At 47.9% G+C, this 16,616-nt stretch overlaps 1 protein-coding gene across 3 annotated transcripts in view; it reads left to right on the top strand.

The window, feature by feature from the left end:
- The window catches only part of IGF2BP2 (insulin like growth factor 2 mRNA binding protein 2), a 162,770-nt gene extending 147,418 nt beyond the window's left edge, over positions 1 to 15,352 (top strand). For all 3 annotated transcript variants that reach the window (XM_060099257.1, XM_060099256.1, XM_060099259.1), the window contains 5 exons: positions 515 to 631; positions 4,642 to 4,716; positions 9,125 to 9,256; positions 9,627 to 9,740; positions 11,105 to 15,352. In XM_060099257.1, coding sequence (XP_059955240.1) covers positions 515 to 631; positions 4,642 to 4,716; positions 9,125 to 9,256; positions 9,627 to 9,740; positions 11,105 to 11,197 — 531 coding nt within the window. In that variant the 3' untranslated portion in view covers positions 11,198 to 15,352. The remainder of the gene's footprint in view (positions 1 to 514; positions 632 to 4,641; positions 4,717 to 9,124; positions 9,257 to 9,626; positions 9,741 to 11,104) is intronic.
- The last annotated feature ends 1,264 nt before the right edge of the window (positions 15,353 to 16,616 follow it).

The following is a 16,616-nucleotide window of genomic DNA, read 5'->3' as shown; positions in this document are numbered from 1 at the left end:
ACCCCTACAGACAAGAACAGCAAGGGCCCCTGGCGGGCTTGCCTGTGTCTCTCTAGGCCATCCCCTCGTGGCCTGTTGAGGGCAGGTTTAATTACAGTCTCATCTTGAACCGAGTTCACCTCCAGTGAAAATGCCGCTCCTGCCCACTAGGTGGGAGGGCAGCTCTCCATTTGTGCTAACAAAGTGCCTCAGGCCAGGTGTGCTTAATAGCTTGGATGAAGACACAGGAGAAATACACATCACATTTGAACTTGACAGAAGGCCCGTGGACAGACAGCTTGCTGTGTCCAGCAAATTCAGAGCTGCTCAGGAGGAGTTTGCACTCTAGTGGTTGTGTAGTTAGTGTGGATCCTGTTCAAGTTCATCCCTCCAGCTTCCCCGCTGCAGCGCCCCAGGCCCCAGAAGCATCCCAGGCAGCATCCGGGCATTGCTCCGTTACTGTTGAGTGCCTGAAGGAGCAGCCCCGGTAGGAATGATGTCGTCTGTCTTGTCTTGTCTTGTCCTGTCCTTCCAGTATCCAGAGCAGGAGATTGTGAATCTCTTCATCCCAACCCAGGCTGTGGGTGCCATCATCGGGAAGAAAGGGGCGCACATTAAACAGCTGGCCAGATTCGCCGGGGCCTCCATCAAGGTAAAGCTGCTCTTGACAGCTGCCGCTATCCCACCCTCTTCCACCCCCATCTCCACCCCATGTCCCTTGTTCCTTCTGTCCATCCCGGGCAATTCTTACGCCATCCATAAAATCCTACAGGACCTGGAAAGCCTGCCTTCAGGACTATTCCCATGTGCACTCATCTTTACCTCTCTCACTCCTTTTTTGTTCAACTAACAAATGACTAGGAAAAAATACTAGTAATACATAAGCCAACCCGGTCCTCTTTGGGCTACCATTGTCCTCAAGATAAAACAAAGGCTGAGGACTCTCCCAAGTGAAGGGAGTGAGCCTAAGGAGAACAATAATTTATACTCAGCAATTGTCAGTGCTTTGATGCTTTAGTTAGTCTCCATTTCAGAAACCTTTGAACTTTGAAACAAATAGTTTGAATGGAAAACTTGAAAGGCAGATAAACAAAAGCCGGTGACATAACCTGAGCCGCGGCCTCGGGGTTGAGGAGAGGGGTTGAGGAGAGAGGTCAGGAAGGAGTGCCCCTGATTCATGCACTGGCCGAGTGCAGACACAGCTGCAGTTACATTCCCACCGCCTGTCTCCTGGAGTACAATGGGAAGAGTCGGCAGAGAAGCTGAAAGGGGAGGATTATTCGACCCTGGTCCTGCTCCAAGCCCAGCTATCAGCGCTGCCTCACGGGCAGAATGCTGAGCACGTCCCAAGCCTCGTGAAACGCTGTCGGAAACAAGAGTTCCCGTTGTTACGTAAAATAATTTGCTGCCATGGGACAACCCGGAATTCCGAACAAGAAGTCTCATGACTTGGAGAGAAAGAATGCTTACACTTTCTCCCTAAGAAGAGCTGGAATTTCTCCCACAGCAAGTGTGCTGGAGAAAAAACAAAAACAAAACATTCTGAGTAGTGCAGAACAAGGATTGCATCGAGACCATGAAAGAATTTTATGTAGGTAAATCATTTCCCCTCTCGGTGCTCATTTATCTCACCTGCAAAGTGTGCAGATTGGAGGAGAGCCTGAGGTAGGGGCAGACGGTGGTGGAGCACCCGGGGCCTTTGCACCCGGCAGGCTTGTTGCAGGTGAGACCCCAGCCCAGGTACTGATGGGCTGTGCTGGGCCCGCCCTCTGTGTGGGACAGGTAAGGTATGGACAACCACTGGGCTGGCTGCACCCTGAGGGCCATTCTCAGTGTCCGGTCCTGTGGTCTGAGGTGCGATGCAGCGCAAGAGACAGAATGAGACAATTTCAACTAAAAGGGACTTGAGGGGTCGTCTCATCAAATCCTCTCTTTTTCCCCTGAGAAAAGGGAGACCGAGAGAGGTAACGGGAGGTGGCCAAGGCATGCTGGTGGCAGGACTGGCTCTTAGATAGCAGTTCTGCCGACTTTAGGCTACAGGGCACTTCCCAGGACTAATCGCAGCAATAACTCTCCACTTACCATTGCCCATAAGGAACTAGGGCCCAGCGTTTCATTGACGTGTCAGTGGCCACAAAGCTAAAGAACGTGAGAGCTGAGGTTGGACTGGGCTATCCTATTTTTGGTCCAATGTTTTTTCAACCTGAGCAACCTGAGTGCTACACCAGAGTCATTCCAGCAAGACTTTGGGAAGTAGAGAAGGATCAACCCCTTGGGCTTCCCCCACAGCATCCCCATAGTCCCTCTGTGTCCCAGCAGAGTTGAGTGGTGGCATGACTTCTGTGATGGACAAAGACAGCAGGGGACAGAATGGGCTCTGGCTCTCTCCAGAGTAGTAGAGAAAAAGAGGAATCCAGGGAAGCCAAACATTTGCAAGAGACATTTCCTACTTTTAAAATCAATCTGGTTTTTGCTAGATTTCATCTTGACAGGTCTCTGACAGCATCTGTCTCTAAAGGTGATGATCTCACTAATTCCAGAGAACCACCCCCAATCCTGCTCTGCCAGTCTTCAGGGGCCACAACTAGAGGCACATTTGATGCTGCTGGGGCGGGGGGAGAGCTTTACACCAACACGTGGGAGCAGAGTGCTGGAGGGGGTTGGGCTGAGTTGGGATCGGGTGGTGCATGCAAGAGATGCTTCAGTTACAGGCAAGAACTGAGCCCCCGTCGCCTGCCTTTCCTGCACATCATCTGGCCGACAGGCTTCAGAATGCCACACAAAATGCCTGATCCTTGTTTCAGTCCTGCTCACCCGTGATCTTGGTGGTCACCTCATCTTTCTGCGTCCCATTTGCTTCCGTCATAAAGTGGAGTCCTCGTTCCAGGTCCTCTCAGGGAGTTTGCCTGGGGAGTGCCATTCCAGAACTGCAGGAGCACACATGCGGCTCTCGGAGTTCTGGGCTGGGCTGTGAATACCAGGTAGTGGAGGGATGGGGGGCTTTCTTTCAGGATCGGAACAAGGCAACTGTGAGAACTGATTGGGTCAATGTGAATTATGAATTAGCCTTTCAGCCCTTCTTGATTTGGGTGGATAAGAGCTGGGAACCACTGTGTCCATGCTCCTGTCACTCTCATTTACTCTTGAAAATAAGGAGCAGATTTAATGCCACCTATGGATGTAGAAGTAGAGATGAGGGTTCCCGCCAGGGATCTTAAGGGCCAGTCTGTATGCAGCCTGCTGGTGGGTCTCAGTCCCCTGGACACATCTGTTTTTTTGGCTGAGGCTGCTGCCCTGCAGTTGAAGGCTGGTAGGTGGTCTGCCCGCAGCAAAGGGAAGACCCCCCCCTCAGGAAGCTCAGTGGTCGGTGACCTGTGTCTCACGTTCATCCTCGTGCCACTAAGTAGTCAGGGCCAGATCTTCTTTGAAGGTCTCATAGAAGAGTCTCTCCTTTCAGAGTGGGCAAGGTCAGCACAGGCCTTGGGTCTGTCTTCACGGTAAAGCTGGGACAGCGACACGGGACCCTGAGGCCTGCAGGTGCAGCCTGGCTTAGGACATGTACTGAGAGAAAACTAAAACCCTGTGGAGGTGGAGGTGGAGGTCTTCTTGCGGGAGCCAAGACTGAGACACAGTGGTTCAGAGATGATAACTTCAGACACGCCCCGTCAGTGGTGAATCATGTTCACGCTGAACAGTTCAGTCTCGGGGATGGGGTCTCTGGGTGGTGTGTAGGACTTTATGAGGTGCATTTGTGTACTAACCTCACTCCTGGCTCATCCCTAAGTGCCTGGTGTACTTTTAGCTCATTTAAAAGTAACTTTAGGGGAATTCCCTGGTGGTCCAGTGGTTAGGACTCCACACTTCCAGGGGGCACAGGTTCCCTGATTAGGGAACTAAGATCCCACAAGCCACATAGTGTGGCCAAAAAAATAAATAAATAAATAAATTTAACTTTAATTATGCTACACTGTATTTAATTTTAAAGCTACCTTAAAGGTTTTTGAAATAAGGCAGGGTATGCAGGGGAAAAAATATGTAAAGAGGATCTAACAAAAAAAATGTTGGGTTGTTCCATCTTGAGTTCTGCTAAAAAAGATGTCAGAGTCACAGAGTGAGAGCTAGGAGGTTTTGAGCTTGCCAGGTTCAACTGCCGTGTCTCATCTCTGGGGAGAGGAGGGGTTTGTAGACGCACACTGGAACCAGGGTGTCCTCATTCTTGCTCTGGTGCCGTCAGTTGATTCGTGTGCTACAGAGGAGCTGGTCCTAGTCACACCTGTCGCTAACAGCCCTTTCTGCAGGCTGACTCCAACTTAACTCCTCTGTGGACCAGCCCTTCCTCGCTCTGGGCCCTTGGTGGGCTAGTGGAGCTCCTTGGTGAAAGGAGGCTGGTCACACTGCTGGTGGGGGTAGGGACAGGCAGTAAGTACTAACTTGTTTCCAACTATTCTTGGGTGGCCAGAGACCCAAATTTGATACTGGGCGCTATGGTCATAATCTCCTAAGACCCAGGGTGGAAGCAGCAGGGTCAGACAAAGCACCAGGTACAAAGGCATGAGTCTTATAATCTCTTGCTAGTGGGTGTGCCATCCTCTTAGACAAGGACGAGGAGCTTGGGGAATAGAGCCAAGCAGTAGCATTTCCCTCTTGCTTTGTGAACTGCAGATTGCCCCAGCAGAAGGCCCAGACGTCAGTGAAAGGATGGTCATCATCACCGGCCCACCTGAAGCCCAGTTCAAGGTCAGTGCCAAGAACCCCCTCAGCCCTGCAGCCCTGGGTACAGGGCAGCCTGTTAGGGAAGGCTGAGGGCCTTTAGCAGGTGCAGCTGCCCCAGAGCCAGGTTCAGGCTCTTCTTTGGAGGCCCAACCTCCGTTTCCCTTCCTTCTATAGTCCCCACTCACCCCTCCAGGCTGCTCCCTCTGTGTGGAGCCCTCCGTCCCTTCTTTCCCGTGGAAAAGTGGACTCTGTCAATGCCCAGTTCAGATGGCATCTCTGATCCCGTTGGTCGTGGTTTTGAAGATGGGGCATAAACATGGGTGTGAGGGGAAATAGCAGAGTTTGTTGGAAGTGTTGGTGGGGGGAGGGTGGTGCATTGTTTTCATTTTTATTTTATATTGGAGTATAGTTCACTTACAATGTTGTGTCAGTTTTAGGTGTACAGCAAAGTGATTCCATTATACATATACATATATCCATTCTTTTTCAGATCCTTTTCACATATAGGTTAGTACACAATATTGAGTACAGTTACTTGTGCTATACAGTAGGTCCTTGTTGACTCTTTTATATATAGTAATGTGTATATGTTAATCCCAAACTCCTAATTTATCCCTCCCCCCCACATTTCCCCTTTGATAAACATGTTTGTTTTCAAAGTCTGTGTCTGTTTTGTAAATAAGTTCATTTGTATCATTTAGATTCCACATATAAGTGATATCATGATATTCATCTTTCTCTGTCTGACTGACTTCAGTTAGTATGATAATCTCTAGGTCCATCCATGTTGCTGTAGTGGTATTATTTCATTCTTTTATATGGATGAGTAATATTCCATTGTGTGTGTGTATGTATATATATATCTCTCTCTTTTGGTTGGAGCATTTACATTTAAGGTAATTATCAATATGTATGTTCTTATTGCCATTTTGATAATTGTTTTGTATTTGTTTTTGTAGGTCTTTTTTCTTCCTTTCCTCTTTTTTTTCTTCTCTTGTGATTTGATGACTATCTTTAATGTTGTGTTTGGATTGCTCTCTTTTTTGTGGGTTCCTGTTGTAGATTTTTGGTTTCTGGTTACCACAAGGTTTTGATATAGCAGTGTGTGTGTGTGTGTGTGTGTGTGTGTGTGTGTGTGTGTGTGTGTGATTGTTTAAAGTTGCTGGTCTCTTCATTTCAAATGCATTTCCAATATCCTGCATTTGTACTCTCCTCATGATTGCTGGTTTTGGTATCATATTTGTGTGTGGATGATTTCCTACCTTTACTGTATGTTTGCCTTTACCAGTGAGCTTTCCCATTCGTAATTTTCCTGTTTCTAGTTGCGGGCTTTTCTTTTCCACCTAGAGAAGTTCCTTTAGCATTTGTTGTAAAGCTGGTTTGGTGGTGCTGAATTCTCTTAGCTTGTGCTTGTCTGTAAAACTTTTGATTTCTCCATTGAATCTGAACAAGAGCCTTGGTGGGTAGAGTATTCTTGGTTGTAGTTTTTTTCCCTTTTATCACTTTAAATATATGGTGCCACTCCCTTGTGGCCTGCAGAGTTTCTGCTGAAAAATCAGCTGATAACCTTCTGGGGATTCCCTTGTATGTTATTTGTTGCTTTTCTCTTGTTGCTTTTAATATTTTCCCTTTGTCTTTAATTTTTGTCAGTTTGATTAATATGTCTCAGCATGTTAAAAAACTCCTTGGGTTTATCCTGTATGGGATTCTCTGTGCTTCCTAGACTTGAGTGTTTCCTTTCCCATGTCAGGGAAGTTTTTGGCCATTATCTTTTCAAATATTTTCTAGGGCCATTTCTCTCTTCTCCTTCTGGAACCCCTGTAATGCAAATCTTGGTGCATTTAATGTTGCCCCAGAGGTCTCTTAAATTGTCCTCATTTCTTTTCATTCTTTTTTCTTTATTCTGTTCTGTGGCAGTGATTTCCACCAGTCTGTCTCCCAGCTCACTTATTCATTCTTCTGCCTCATCTATTCTGCCTTGGATTCCTTCTAGTGTATTTTTCATTTCAGTTATTGCATTGTCCATCTGTTTGTTCTTTAAATCTTCTAGCTCTTTGTTAAATATTTCTTGTATCTTCTTGGTCTGTGCCTCCATTCTTTTTCCAAGATCTTGGATTATCTTTACTATCATTATTCTGAATTCTTTTTTCAGGGAGATTGCCTATCTCTAATTCACTTAGTTGTTCTTCTGGGATTTTATCATGTTCCTTCGTCTGGAACATATTTCTCTGCTGTCTCATTTTGTCTGACTTTCTGTGTTTGTGGTCTCCGTTCTGCAGGCTGCCAGATTGTAGTTCTTGCTTCTGGTGTCTGCCTTAACCCCTGGCTGAGGTTGGTCCAGGGGCTTGTGCAGGCTTCCTGGTGGGACAGACTTGTGCCTGCCCATGGGAGGGTGGAGCTGGGTCTTGTCCCTCTGGTGGGCAGGGCCATGTCAAGGGGTGTGTCTAGAGGTGGCTGTGGGCTCAGGATGACTTTAGGCAGCTGTCAATGGGTGGGGCTGTATTCCCACCTTGTTGGTTGTTTGGCCTGAGGCGTCCAAGCACTGGAGCCTGCAGGCTGTTGGGTGGGGCCAGGTCTCTACCAAGATGGCGACCTCATGGAGGAGGCATACTCACGCTGAGAAGTATTCCGTGGGGCCTCCGCCACCAGTGTCCTTGCCACTGCAGTGGGCCACAGCCAACCCCTGCCTCCCCAGGAGACCCTCCAAGACCCACAGGTAGGTCTGGCCCAGGCTCCTATGGAGTCACTGCTTTGCCCTGGGTCCCAGTTCACATGAAACCTTGTGTGCACCCTCCAAGAATGGAGTCTCTGTTTCCTCTAGTCTTGCAGAGCTCTTGCACTCAAGCCCCACTGGCCTTCAAAGCCAAATGCTCTGGAGGCTACTCCTCCAGATGCCAGATCCCCAGGCTGAGGAGCCTGGCATGGGGCTCAGAACTCTCACTCCTATGGGAGAACCTCTACAATATAATTAGCTTCCAGTTTGTGGGTCACCCACCTGGTGGGTATGGGATTTGATTATATCGTGAAAGCACCCCTCCTGCCATCTCGTTGTGGCTTCTTCTTTGTCTTTGGATGTAGAATATCTTTTTTGATAGGTTCCAGTGTTTTTTGTCAATGGTTGTTCAGCAGTTAGTTAGTTGTGATTTTGGTGTTTTCGTGAGAGGTGGTGAGCTCAGGTCCTTCTATTCCACCACCTTGTCTCCCTTCCCCTGCATTGTTTTGTTATTGCCTTTTCACCCCTAGGAAAATTATAACTTGAGTTTTCTAAACGTCAGAAACATTTATTTGTAAAAGTATAATTTGTATTAAAAATATTTAAAATGTGTCTGAAAAAAAATTAACACGTGTAAATGTTCAAGAACAATAATCTTTCAACTCATGAATGGATAAACAAAATGTGGTATATCCACATAATAGGATATCATTCAGCCATGGAAAGAGTGAAATTCTGATGCATGCTATATCATGGATGAACCTAGAGGACATTACACCAAGTGAAAGAAGGCAGACACAATAGACCACATAATATATATTCCATTTATGTAAAACATCCAGAAAAAACAAATCCAGAGACAGAAGGGTAGTTTAGTGGCTGCCAGGGACTAGGGGAAGGGAGGAATTGGGACTATCTGCTAATACGTATGGGTTTTTATTTGGGGGAATGGGATGGAAATGTTCTGGATAGCAGTGGTGGTTGCACAACCTAGTGAATATACTGAAAACCACTGGAGTGTACACTTTAAAATGCTGAATTTTAAATTACGTAAGTTATATCTCAGTTTTTTTAAAAGTTCTTTTAGGGACCTCCCTGGCGGTCCAGTTGTTAAAACTGCGCTTCCACTGCAGGGGGCACGGGTTTGATCCCTGGTTGGGGAACTAAGATCCCACATGACATGCGGTGCAGCCAATAAATAAACAAATATATATATATATATATATATATATATATATATATATATATATATATATATATGTTTTTAAAGTTCTTTTAAAAAGAACAAAAAGCTTTTGGCTACACTGGCTCTGGAGTTAAACATCAAAGAGCAAATCCCATCAACACCACCCTTGCCTTCATCCTTTAATAACTGGAGGCTTGAACATATTGTGGTGGGAGGAAGTTAAGAATTCCCTGAAAAAATTCATTCAACCAAACATTTACAGGTGCTCAGGATACGGAAATAAGACATGTAGTTCCACCCTGACCCTATACACAGAAAGCTTCCTGTGCGATCCATGTGCAAACCTGAAGACACGGGAGTGTCTGTGCATGTCTGCAAGGTGCACTTCTTGGGTGTGGCAGGCACGCACCCACCGGGTCTGAGCGAGCTAAGCAGACCCCGGGGAGCATGGGGCTGGGGCTGTACCATTGCCTGGACTCACTGGTTCCTGTAATAGTGCTGCTAAAGCAGGTTGACGTGTCTTGCTCTCTCAGGCCCAGGGGCGGATCTTTGGGAAACTGAAAGAAGAAAACTTCTTTAACCCCAAAGAGGAGGTGAAGCTGGAAGCCCACATCCGAGTGCCCTCCTCTACAGCCGGCCGTGTGATCGGCAAGGGCGGCAAAACCGTAAGTGTGCTCTGAGCTGGCTTCGTCTCCTGGCCTGACTTCCCTCAGACCCCCACTGACTCTTCAAGGACAAAAACGTAATTAGCATCATCCAGAGCTGAGGGCCCCAAATCCACAGTGCTGAGCCAGACACCGAAACACCGGGGTCCTGGGTCCAGGAACACTGCGTCTAGACTAGGTGCTGGGAAGTGAAGACAGGGAGGCTGCCTCCTGCCCCTGTAAACCCACACACATAGCAGCAGGAAAACGCTACGGAGCAGAGCCCCGCCCAGAGTGTACAGACGTACCTTTTGCAGACATTCTGGGTTCCGGTTCCCGACCACTGCAGTGAAGCAAGTCACAGGAATTTTTTTGGTTTCTCCCTTCACAGGTGAATGAACTGCAGAACTTAACCAGTGCAGAAGTCATTGTGCCTCGTGACCAAACACCAGATGAAAATGAGGAAGTGATTGTCCGAATTATCGGGCATTTCTTTGCCAGCCAGGTACCTGTGCTGTGAGGGTCCAGTCTCTCCTGCTAATCTCTTTGCAAGTCTCTTAAGTTCTTGGTGACCTGTCCGGTGGCCCCAGGCCGTGCACACACACACACACACCCTGACCCCCATGCACAGATGGAACAGGGCAGGGGCAACTGTTCCTTGCTCACCACTGCTCTCCCAGGCCTGCTGGAGGAGCCTGAGGAAGGGTATAGAGCTTTGGAGTCAAGCCAGCACAGTTCAAGCCTCTGAAATGCTGAACTGCGGGCTCTCCTGTTCCCTCGTCCTCCCGCTCAGGCCTCAGTCACAGCCTTCCCCTGCTGGGAGCCATATACCAGGCAAGGGCCACCCTTGGGCCGAGGACCAGCCTAGGTGCCAGAATTCCACTATTACGGGTTAAACGCTCACGTCAGGAGACCCTTGTTTCTCTTTCCTCTCCTCCGCTTCACTGTGACAACCCCCATTAGGACTCAGGGCCCCACACAGCTGCTTCTCTTCCAGTCAGAAGGGCTAGTGACTCAGAATCACGTGACCTGGTTCTTTTTGATGCTTTTTTGTTGTTGTTGGGGGAAGGGGTTGGGTTTGGGGATAGAGCAGTCCAGTCCCTGTCCCAACGGAGTGGAGGCAGTCTAAGCCAACACTGCAGGTTTGTCTGAGCGTCAGCCTGCGCTCTCAGTGCCATGCCTTTGCCAGGACCGGCCATGCAGCTGTGCCCTGCACCCCACCAGCACCCTTTGAGACCCCTATAGTCCGAGCCCAACTACACCACCCGTGGGGCTCTCCCATCCCAGCTCTTCCAGTGTCCCGGGCATGGGTCTCAATGGCTGGGCTCCTGTAGGCGTTCAGTCTGCAGGGTTCTCCCTGCAGTGGGAGCAGCAGGGTGGGTGAGGGGACAGGTTTGGGTTCGTGTGTTTTCTCCACTTGTCCAGGGTAAAGTGTCTGGGCCAGTTTCTCACTTTCTCCCCATCCCATTGACTGTCCATCTTCCCATGCCATACACCACTGTCTCTGCAGTAACTCTAGGAAGGCGGGGAGGAGGCGAAGCGTTGGACGTTGGAGCATGTGGTGGCTGGGAGGGAGGATGCCGTCTGACTTCTGCAGGTTCCCTAGTCACTGATGCCCTGGTTCTGCTTCCTGGAGTCCCACCCTCTTACCCTCCACCCAGCAGCCTCGGCGGGGTGGGGGTGGGGAGCTCTGCCACTTTACTTCCAGGCAGAAAAGGCCTGGAGTCAGGGCCTCAGTAGGTAGATGACACTTTTCTGAGTTTACCGCCTCCTTCCCCCAAGTCCCAGCCCCGCTTCCCCACACCCCACTGCTTGTCCTCAGAACTGGGTTCCTTTTCTCCCCTGTCCCCCTCCTCTCCCTTGCTGCAGACTGCACAGCGCAAGATCAGGGAAATTGTACAACAGGTGAAGCAGCAGGAGCAGAAATATCCTCAGGGAGTTGCCTCACAGCGCAGCAAGTGAGGCTCCCACAGGCACCAGCAAACAACGGATGAATGTAGCCCTTCCAACACCTGACAGAATGAGACCAAACACAGCCAGCCAGATCGGGAGCAAACCAAAGACCATCCTGAGGAATGAGAAGTCTGCGGAGGCGCCAGGGGCTCTGCAGAGGCCCTGAGAATCCGGGGGGCCAGGGAGGAGGCGGGAGGGCAGCCGTGCCAGGGCCCGGCCTCCCAGCTCCCCCAGGGCCTCTGCAGGCTTCCCAGCCATCCACTTCACCATCCACTCGGGTCTCTCCTAACCCCACCACGCTATCCCTTCTAGTTGAACTAACATAGGTGAACGCGTTCAAATCAAAGCAAAATTCACACCCTTTTCTTTTTGTGGAAAATTGTCTCTGTACATGTATGTACATATTAGAAGGGAAAGATGTTAAGATATGTGGCCTGTGGGTTACACAGGGTGCCTGCGGCGTTAATATATTTTAGAAATAATATATCAGATAACTCAACTAACTCCAATTTTTAATCAGTTATTCTTTTTTCTTTTTAAAGAGAAAGCAGGCTTTACTAGACTTTAAAGAATAAAGTCGTGCTTTGGGAGTTCTAACGGTTTAGTAAGGAGCTTCAAGGCCACCCACTCAAAATTCACCCGGAGGGAAATCTCGTCGAAAGGACACTCACAGCAGTTCTGGATCACCTGTGTATGTCAACAGAAGGGATACCGTCTCTCTGAAGAGGAAACTCTGTCTCTCTTCATCCCTGTCTAGCTCACACACCCATTTCTCTTTGCTTCACAGGTTTTAAACTGGTTTTTGCATACTGCTATATAATTCTCTGTCTCTCTCTGTTTATCTCTCCCCTACCCCCTCTCTCCCTCCCCGTCCTCTCCATCCCCATTCTTGTTAATTCCCTCATCCCTCTGTCTCAATTCCCATATCTACGCACCCCCCAGGCAAAGCAGTGCTCTGAGTATCACATCACACAAAGGAACAAAAGCGAAACACACAAACCAGCCTCAACTTACACTTGGTTACTCAAAAGAACAAGAGTCAATGGTACTTGTCCTAGCATTTTGGAAGAGGAAAAACAGTAACCCATCAAACCAACCAACCAAACAAAGAAAAATTCCACAAAGAAAGAATGTATTTTGTCTTTTTAACATTTTGGTGTATAAGCCATCAATATTCAGCAAAATTATTTCTTTCTTTTAAAAAAAAAATATGGAGGAAAATAGCAATTTACACGAGGTCGTTGGCCCAGGGCGTTAAATTTACAGATTTTTTTAACGAAAAAAAAACACACAAAAAAAAGCTACCTCAGGTGTTTTTTACCTCAGCACCTTGCTCTTGTGTTTCCCTTAGAGATTTTGTAAAACTGATAGTTGGAGCATTTTTTTATTTTTTTAATAAAAATGAGTTGGAAAAAAATAAGATATCAACTGCCAGCCTGGAGAAGGTAACAGTCCAAGTGTGCAACAACTGTTCTGAATTGTCTTCCGCTAGCCAAGAACCTATATGGCCTTCTTTTGGACAAACCTTGAAAATGTTTATTTAAAAAAAAAAAAGTGACAAAGAAAAACAGAGAGAGAGAATATTGGAGATGTCCTGAATTTCAATAGGGTACGCGCCATTAGGGCTTTTTGCGCTAAAGGATGAACATGTACTGGTTTATGTGAACAAGCCATTTTACCACAAGACTGCAATGCCAGTTTCCTCTACTGCAAACAGTGTTCTGTGACAAAAACAAAAACAAACAAAAAGAAATATATCCAGCTAACAAGATCCTGGTGTCTTGGTCTCTTATTTTACTAAGTATCACCCATCCCAAAGTGTCAGCTGAATTCCACCTCTGAGGGGACTTCAGGGAAATGGGTGGCATATACCGTCAGGACTGGGAAGCTACACTGAGGAGGCTGGCTTCTCCAGGCAGGTCTTTGGGAGAATTTAAACTAGGTCAGTGGTGCTCAGACTGTGCTCCTCAGACCAGCAGCACCAGTATCACCTGGGAACGTGTTAGAAATGCAGGTTCTCAGGGTCCACCTTGGGACAGAAATTCTAAGGGTGGAGGGTGGGCCCGAGCAGTCTCCGTCAGTGAGCCCTCTGAGTGATTCTGATGTACGCTGAGGTTTGAGAACCAGAGAACTAGAGGGCTGGATACTGACTGCACAGTAACTAGGTAAGGCCATCCCCTATCTTAAGAAACTTTAAGCCTGGCCAGGGAAAGAGCTTATTTTTATGTGGGGGGAAGGAAGAGGAATATGCCTGACAATTTAAGGGAAGAGGTACTTCCTTCACCCCTCCCCAGAAGCCCAATTATAAGTATGTCAGGAGATGTGGTGAGTAGGCCTGGACATCCGTTCTATCCTGGTTAGTTTCCCTCCAACTTTGCCTCAAGACAATCTCGTTTTCTCCAACATGGAGCTATGGGAAGGAAGAGGTGTGCAAATTGGAAGAGGATTCCAGCATAGAGGGAGAACTTAAAAACATGAGAAAAAGGATCGCTAGATAGAATAGAAATTTGGAGGGGTTTCAACAGAAGAGAGGAAATGATGAGCCCTAGACAGAAGGCATCTTGACAGGTAGCAAGGGTAGAAGAAAGCACTGGACTTCTAAGGGAAGCAGGGGGAAATTGATAACCTGGCATCAGCTAGGATGTGAATGACTCGGTGACTGAGTAGACAGGGATGGGATATGGACTTACGGAGTATGAAAGCATTTGGCCTAGTCTTATTCCTGCATCCCTGGGGAAGGACATGGGCAACAGAGGCATCCCCATGTGAACGATGATGAGGGAAGCCCACAACTGTAGGAATTCAGAGACCAGCCTAAATTGTACATGCATCCAAATCTTTCACTGTCTTAAAGCCTAATGGAGGTATCTTTGACCTGCTACCGCTAATGTCTAATACCACTGCTAGCAAATCCCCTGATGTTTACTGTCAGTTGTTGCCGCCTTTTATTTCTTCTCTACATTCCCCTTAAGGTGCTGGTGAATTAAAATTTGAGACTTACCCCATATGCATGTTAATTTTCTATTCTAGCTCACATCAGCCACGTAAGTCACTGTCTCTCTAGAAGCCATGAGTGCTCTTAACAGCTCTTGCTCTCACAGAAACAGCCAACATGAGGAGAAACCTCATGGAACAACTATATTCTAACTTGACCTCGATCCTCCTGTGTTCTCTTGTAAATGCAGGGATCCAAGGTACTTGGTTTGTTCCCATTTTAAGATCTAACCTAATCTCAGATGTGGCTGACAATAAACAGTGAAGAATATTCCCTTTTGCCTCCAATAACCGGTAGTGATCAGGGCAAACTCTGAATGAAAAACCAAACTCAAACAGATCCCTGTATCAGTTTATCTGTAATTGCAACACTTCCTAATATGAAAGATTCCCCTGACTTCTGTGACTCCTGAATGTCCCTGATTCTCAATAGCTATAAAACTGCTCCCAGTCACCCTCACTGAACCTGGCAAAACCTTTTCTCAACTCTAAATTCACAGAACAGCAGTACTGGGAAAGGATTTTCGAGGTCATTTGGTCCACTTTCCTAATACGGAATAATGTCCTCGAAACTCTCTCCAAAGTCTGGCCACCCCCCAGCGAGGAGAAACGCAGCTCCTAAGGCAGACAGTTCTGCCGTCGCACAGTCCAGCCTCATAGATCTTCCTTCTACTGATCTGAAATCTGCTCACCCCACAACCACCACACACTGAATCTGCTACATGTTACTTAAGACAACTCCCCTAATGTTTGAAGACAGTTGTCTAGTTCTCCCTTTACTCAGTTCCTCCAGTCATCCCTCATTGCTGGGACTTGCTTTCCCTCGGCTGTGAAAAATCATTGTGATGGAATACAGCCCCACCTCCTGCACCTTCAAAAGCCCCAGTAACTGGCGGTCAGCATGGGAGGCCTTGCTAGGCAAACAGAGCAAGGGGCTGTGAAGGGAACTTAACCAGGGCGTTAGCTCAGCTTTGCCCTAGGGCAGGCCTGAAGGCAGGGATGGGTGCCTCTTTCCCTGTACCAGATCTCTACCAGTCTCACTTTCTCATCAGGAGAATAAGAAAGCCCAGGCCCAGAGGTTTTCTCCCTGGTTGCCTGTACACTAGCTAAATAACCTTGTGCGTATCACAGCCTCTTGGAGGCCTGTCTCCTCATCTGTAAAATAAAAGTTTGAACACAACAAAGTCTTTGATCTAACTGATGTATAAGAAGGGACTTTCAAGTCAAAAATGGCTTCTGTTTAGCAGCCTTCAATGTTCCTTCTTACAATTTCTCATTAAACATCAAGAAAGGGGGCTTCCTGGTGGCACAGTGGTTAAGAATCCGCCTGCCAATGTAGGTGACACGGGTTCGAGCCCTGGTCCGGGAAGATCCCACATGCTGCAGAGTAACTAAGCCTGTGCGCCACAACTACTGAGCCTGCACTCTAGAGCCCGTGAGCCACAACTACTGAAGCTTGCACGCCTAGAGCCCGTGCTCCACAACAAGAGAAGGCACCACAATGAGAAGCCTGCACACTGCAAACGAAGAGTAGCCCCCCGCTCACTGCAACCAGAGGAAGCCCACACACAGCAATGAAGACCCAAAGCAGCCAAAAACAAATTTATATATTAAAAAAAAAAAAAAAAAAAAAACATCGTAGGGCTGGGCCAAGAAGGAGTAGGAAGACCGTGAGCTCACCTCCTCTCATGGGCACAGCAAAATTACAACCATTTACAGAGCAACTATCAATGAGAAAACCCAGAAGACTAGCAGAAAAGATCTACAACTAAAGATATAAGGAACCACAACAAGATGGGTAGAAAGGGTGGAGTTGCAATATTGTCAAGACCCACACCCCTGGGGGGGGTAACCCACAAATGGGAAGATAATTACAATTGCAGAGGTTCTCCCCAAGGAGCAAGTGGTCTGAGCCCCACATCAGGCTCCCCAACACAGGGGTGCACTACAAAGATGAGCCCCCAGAACATTTGGCTTTGAAGGCTAGTGGGGCTTACTTTTGGGAGATCCAGAGAGACACTACTCTTAAAGGGTGCACACAAAATCTCACATGCTCTGGGACCCCGTGCAGAAGCAGTAATTTGAAAGGAGCCTGGGTCAGACCAACCTGCTGAACTTGGAAAGTCTCCTGGAGAGGCAGGCAGCAAGTAGAGCTCACCCTGGGGACAAAGACACTGACAGCAGCCACTTTTGAGAGTTCCTTCTACCATGGGGACACTGGTGCTGGCAAGTGCCATTTTGGAATCCTCCCTCTAGCTTGTTAGCCTCGGGACCCAGCCCTACCCCCTCCCACCAGCCTGTAGGCCCAAGTACTGGGTCCCCTCAGGCCAAGTAACTAGCCATGTAGGGACACAGTCCCACCCATAAGCAGCCAGGCTGCCTTAAGACCCCCGTAGCCCAGAGCCATCCCTGAAAACAGCTCTGTCCACCAGAG

This window comes from Mesoplodon densirostris, chromosome 5, assembly GCF_025265405.1.
Source record: "Mesoplodon densirostris isolate mMesDen1 chromosome 5, mMesDen1 primary haplotype, whole genome shotgun sequence".
Lineage (NCBI taxonomy): Eukaryota > Metazoa > Chordata > Mammalia > Artiodactyla > Ziphiidae > Mesoplodon > Mesoplodon densirostris.
This window is presented reverse-complemented; position numbering and strand designations above follow the sequence as displayed.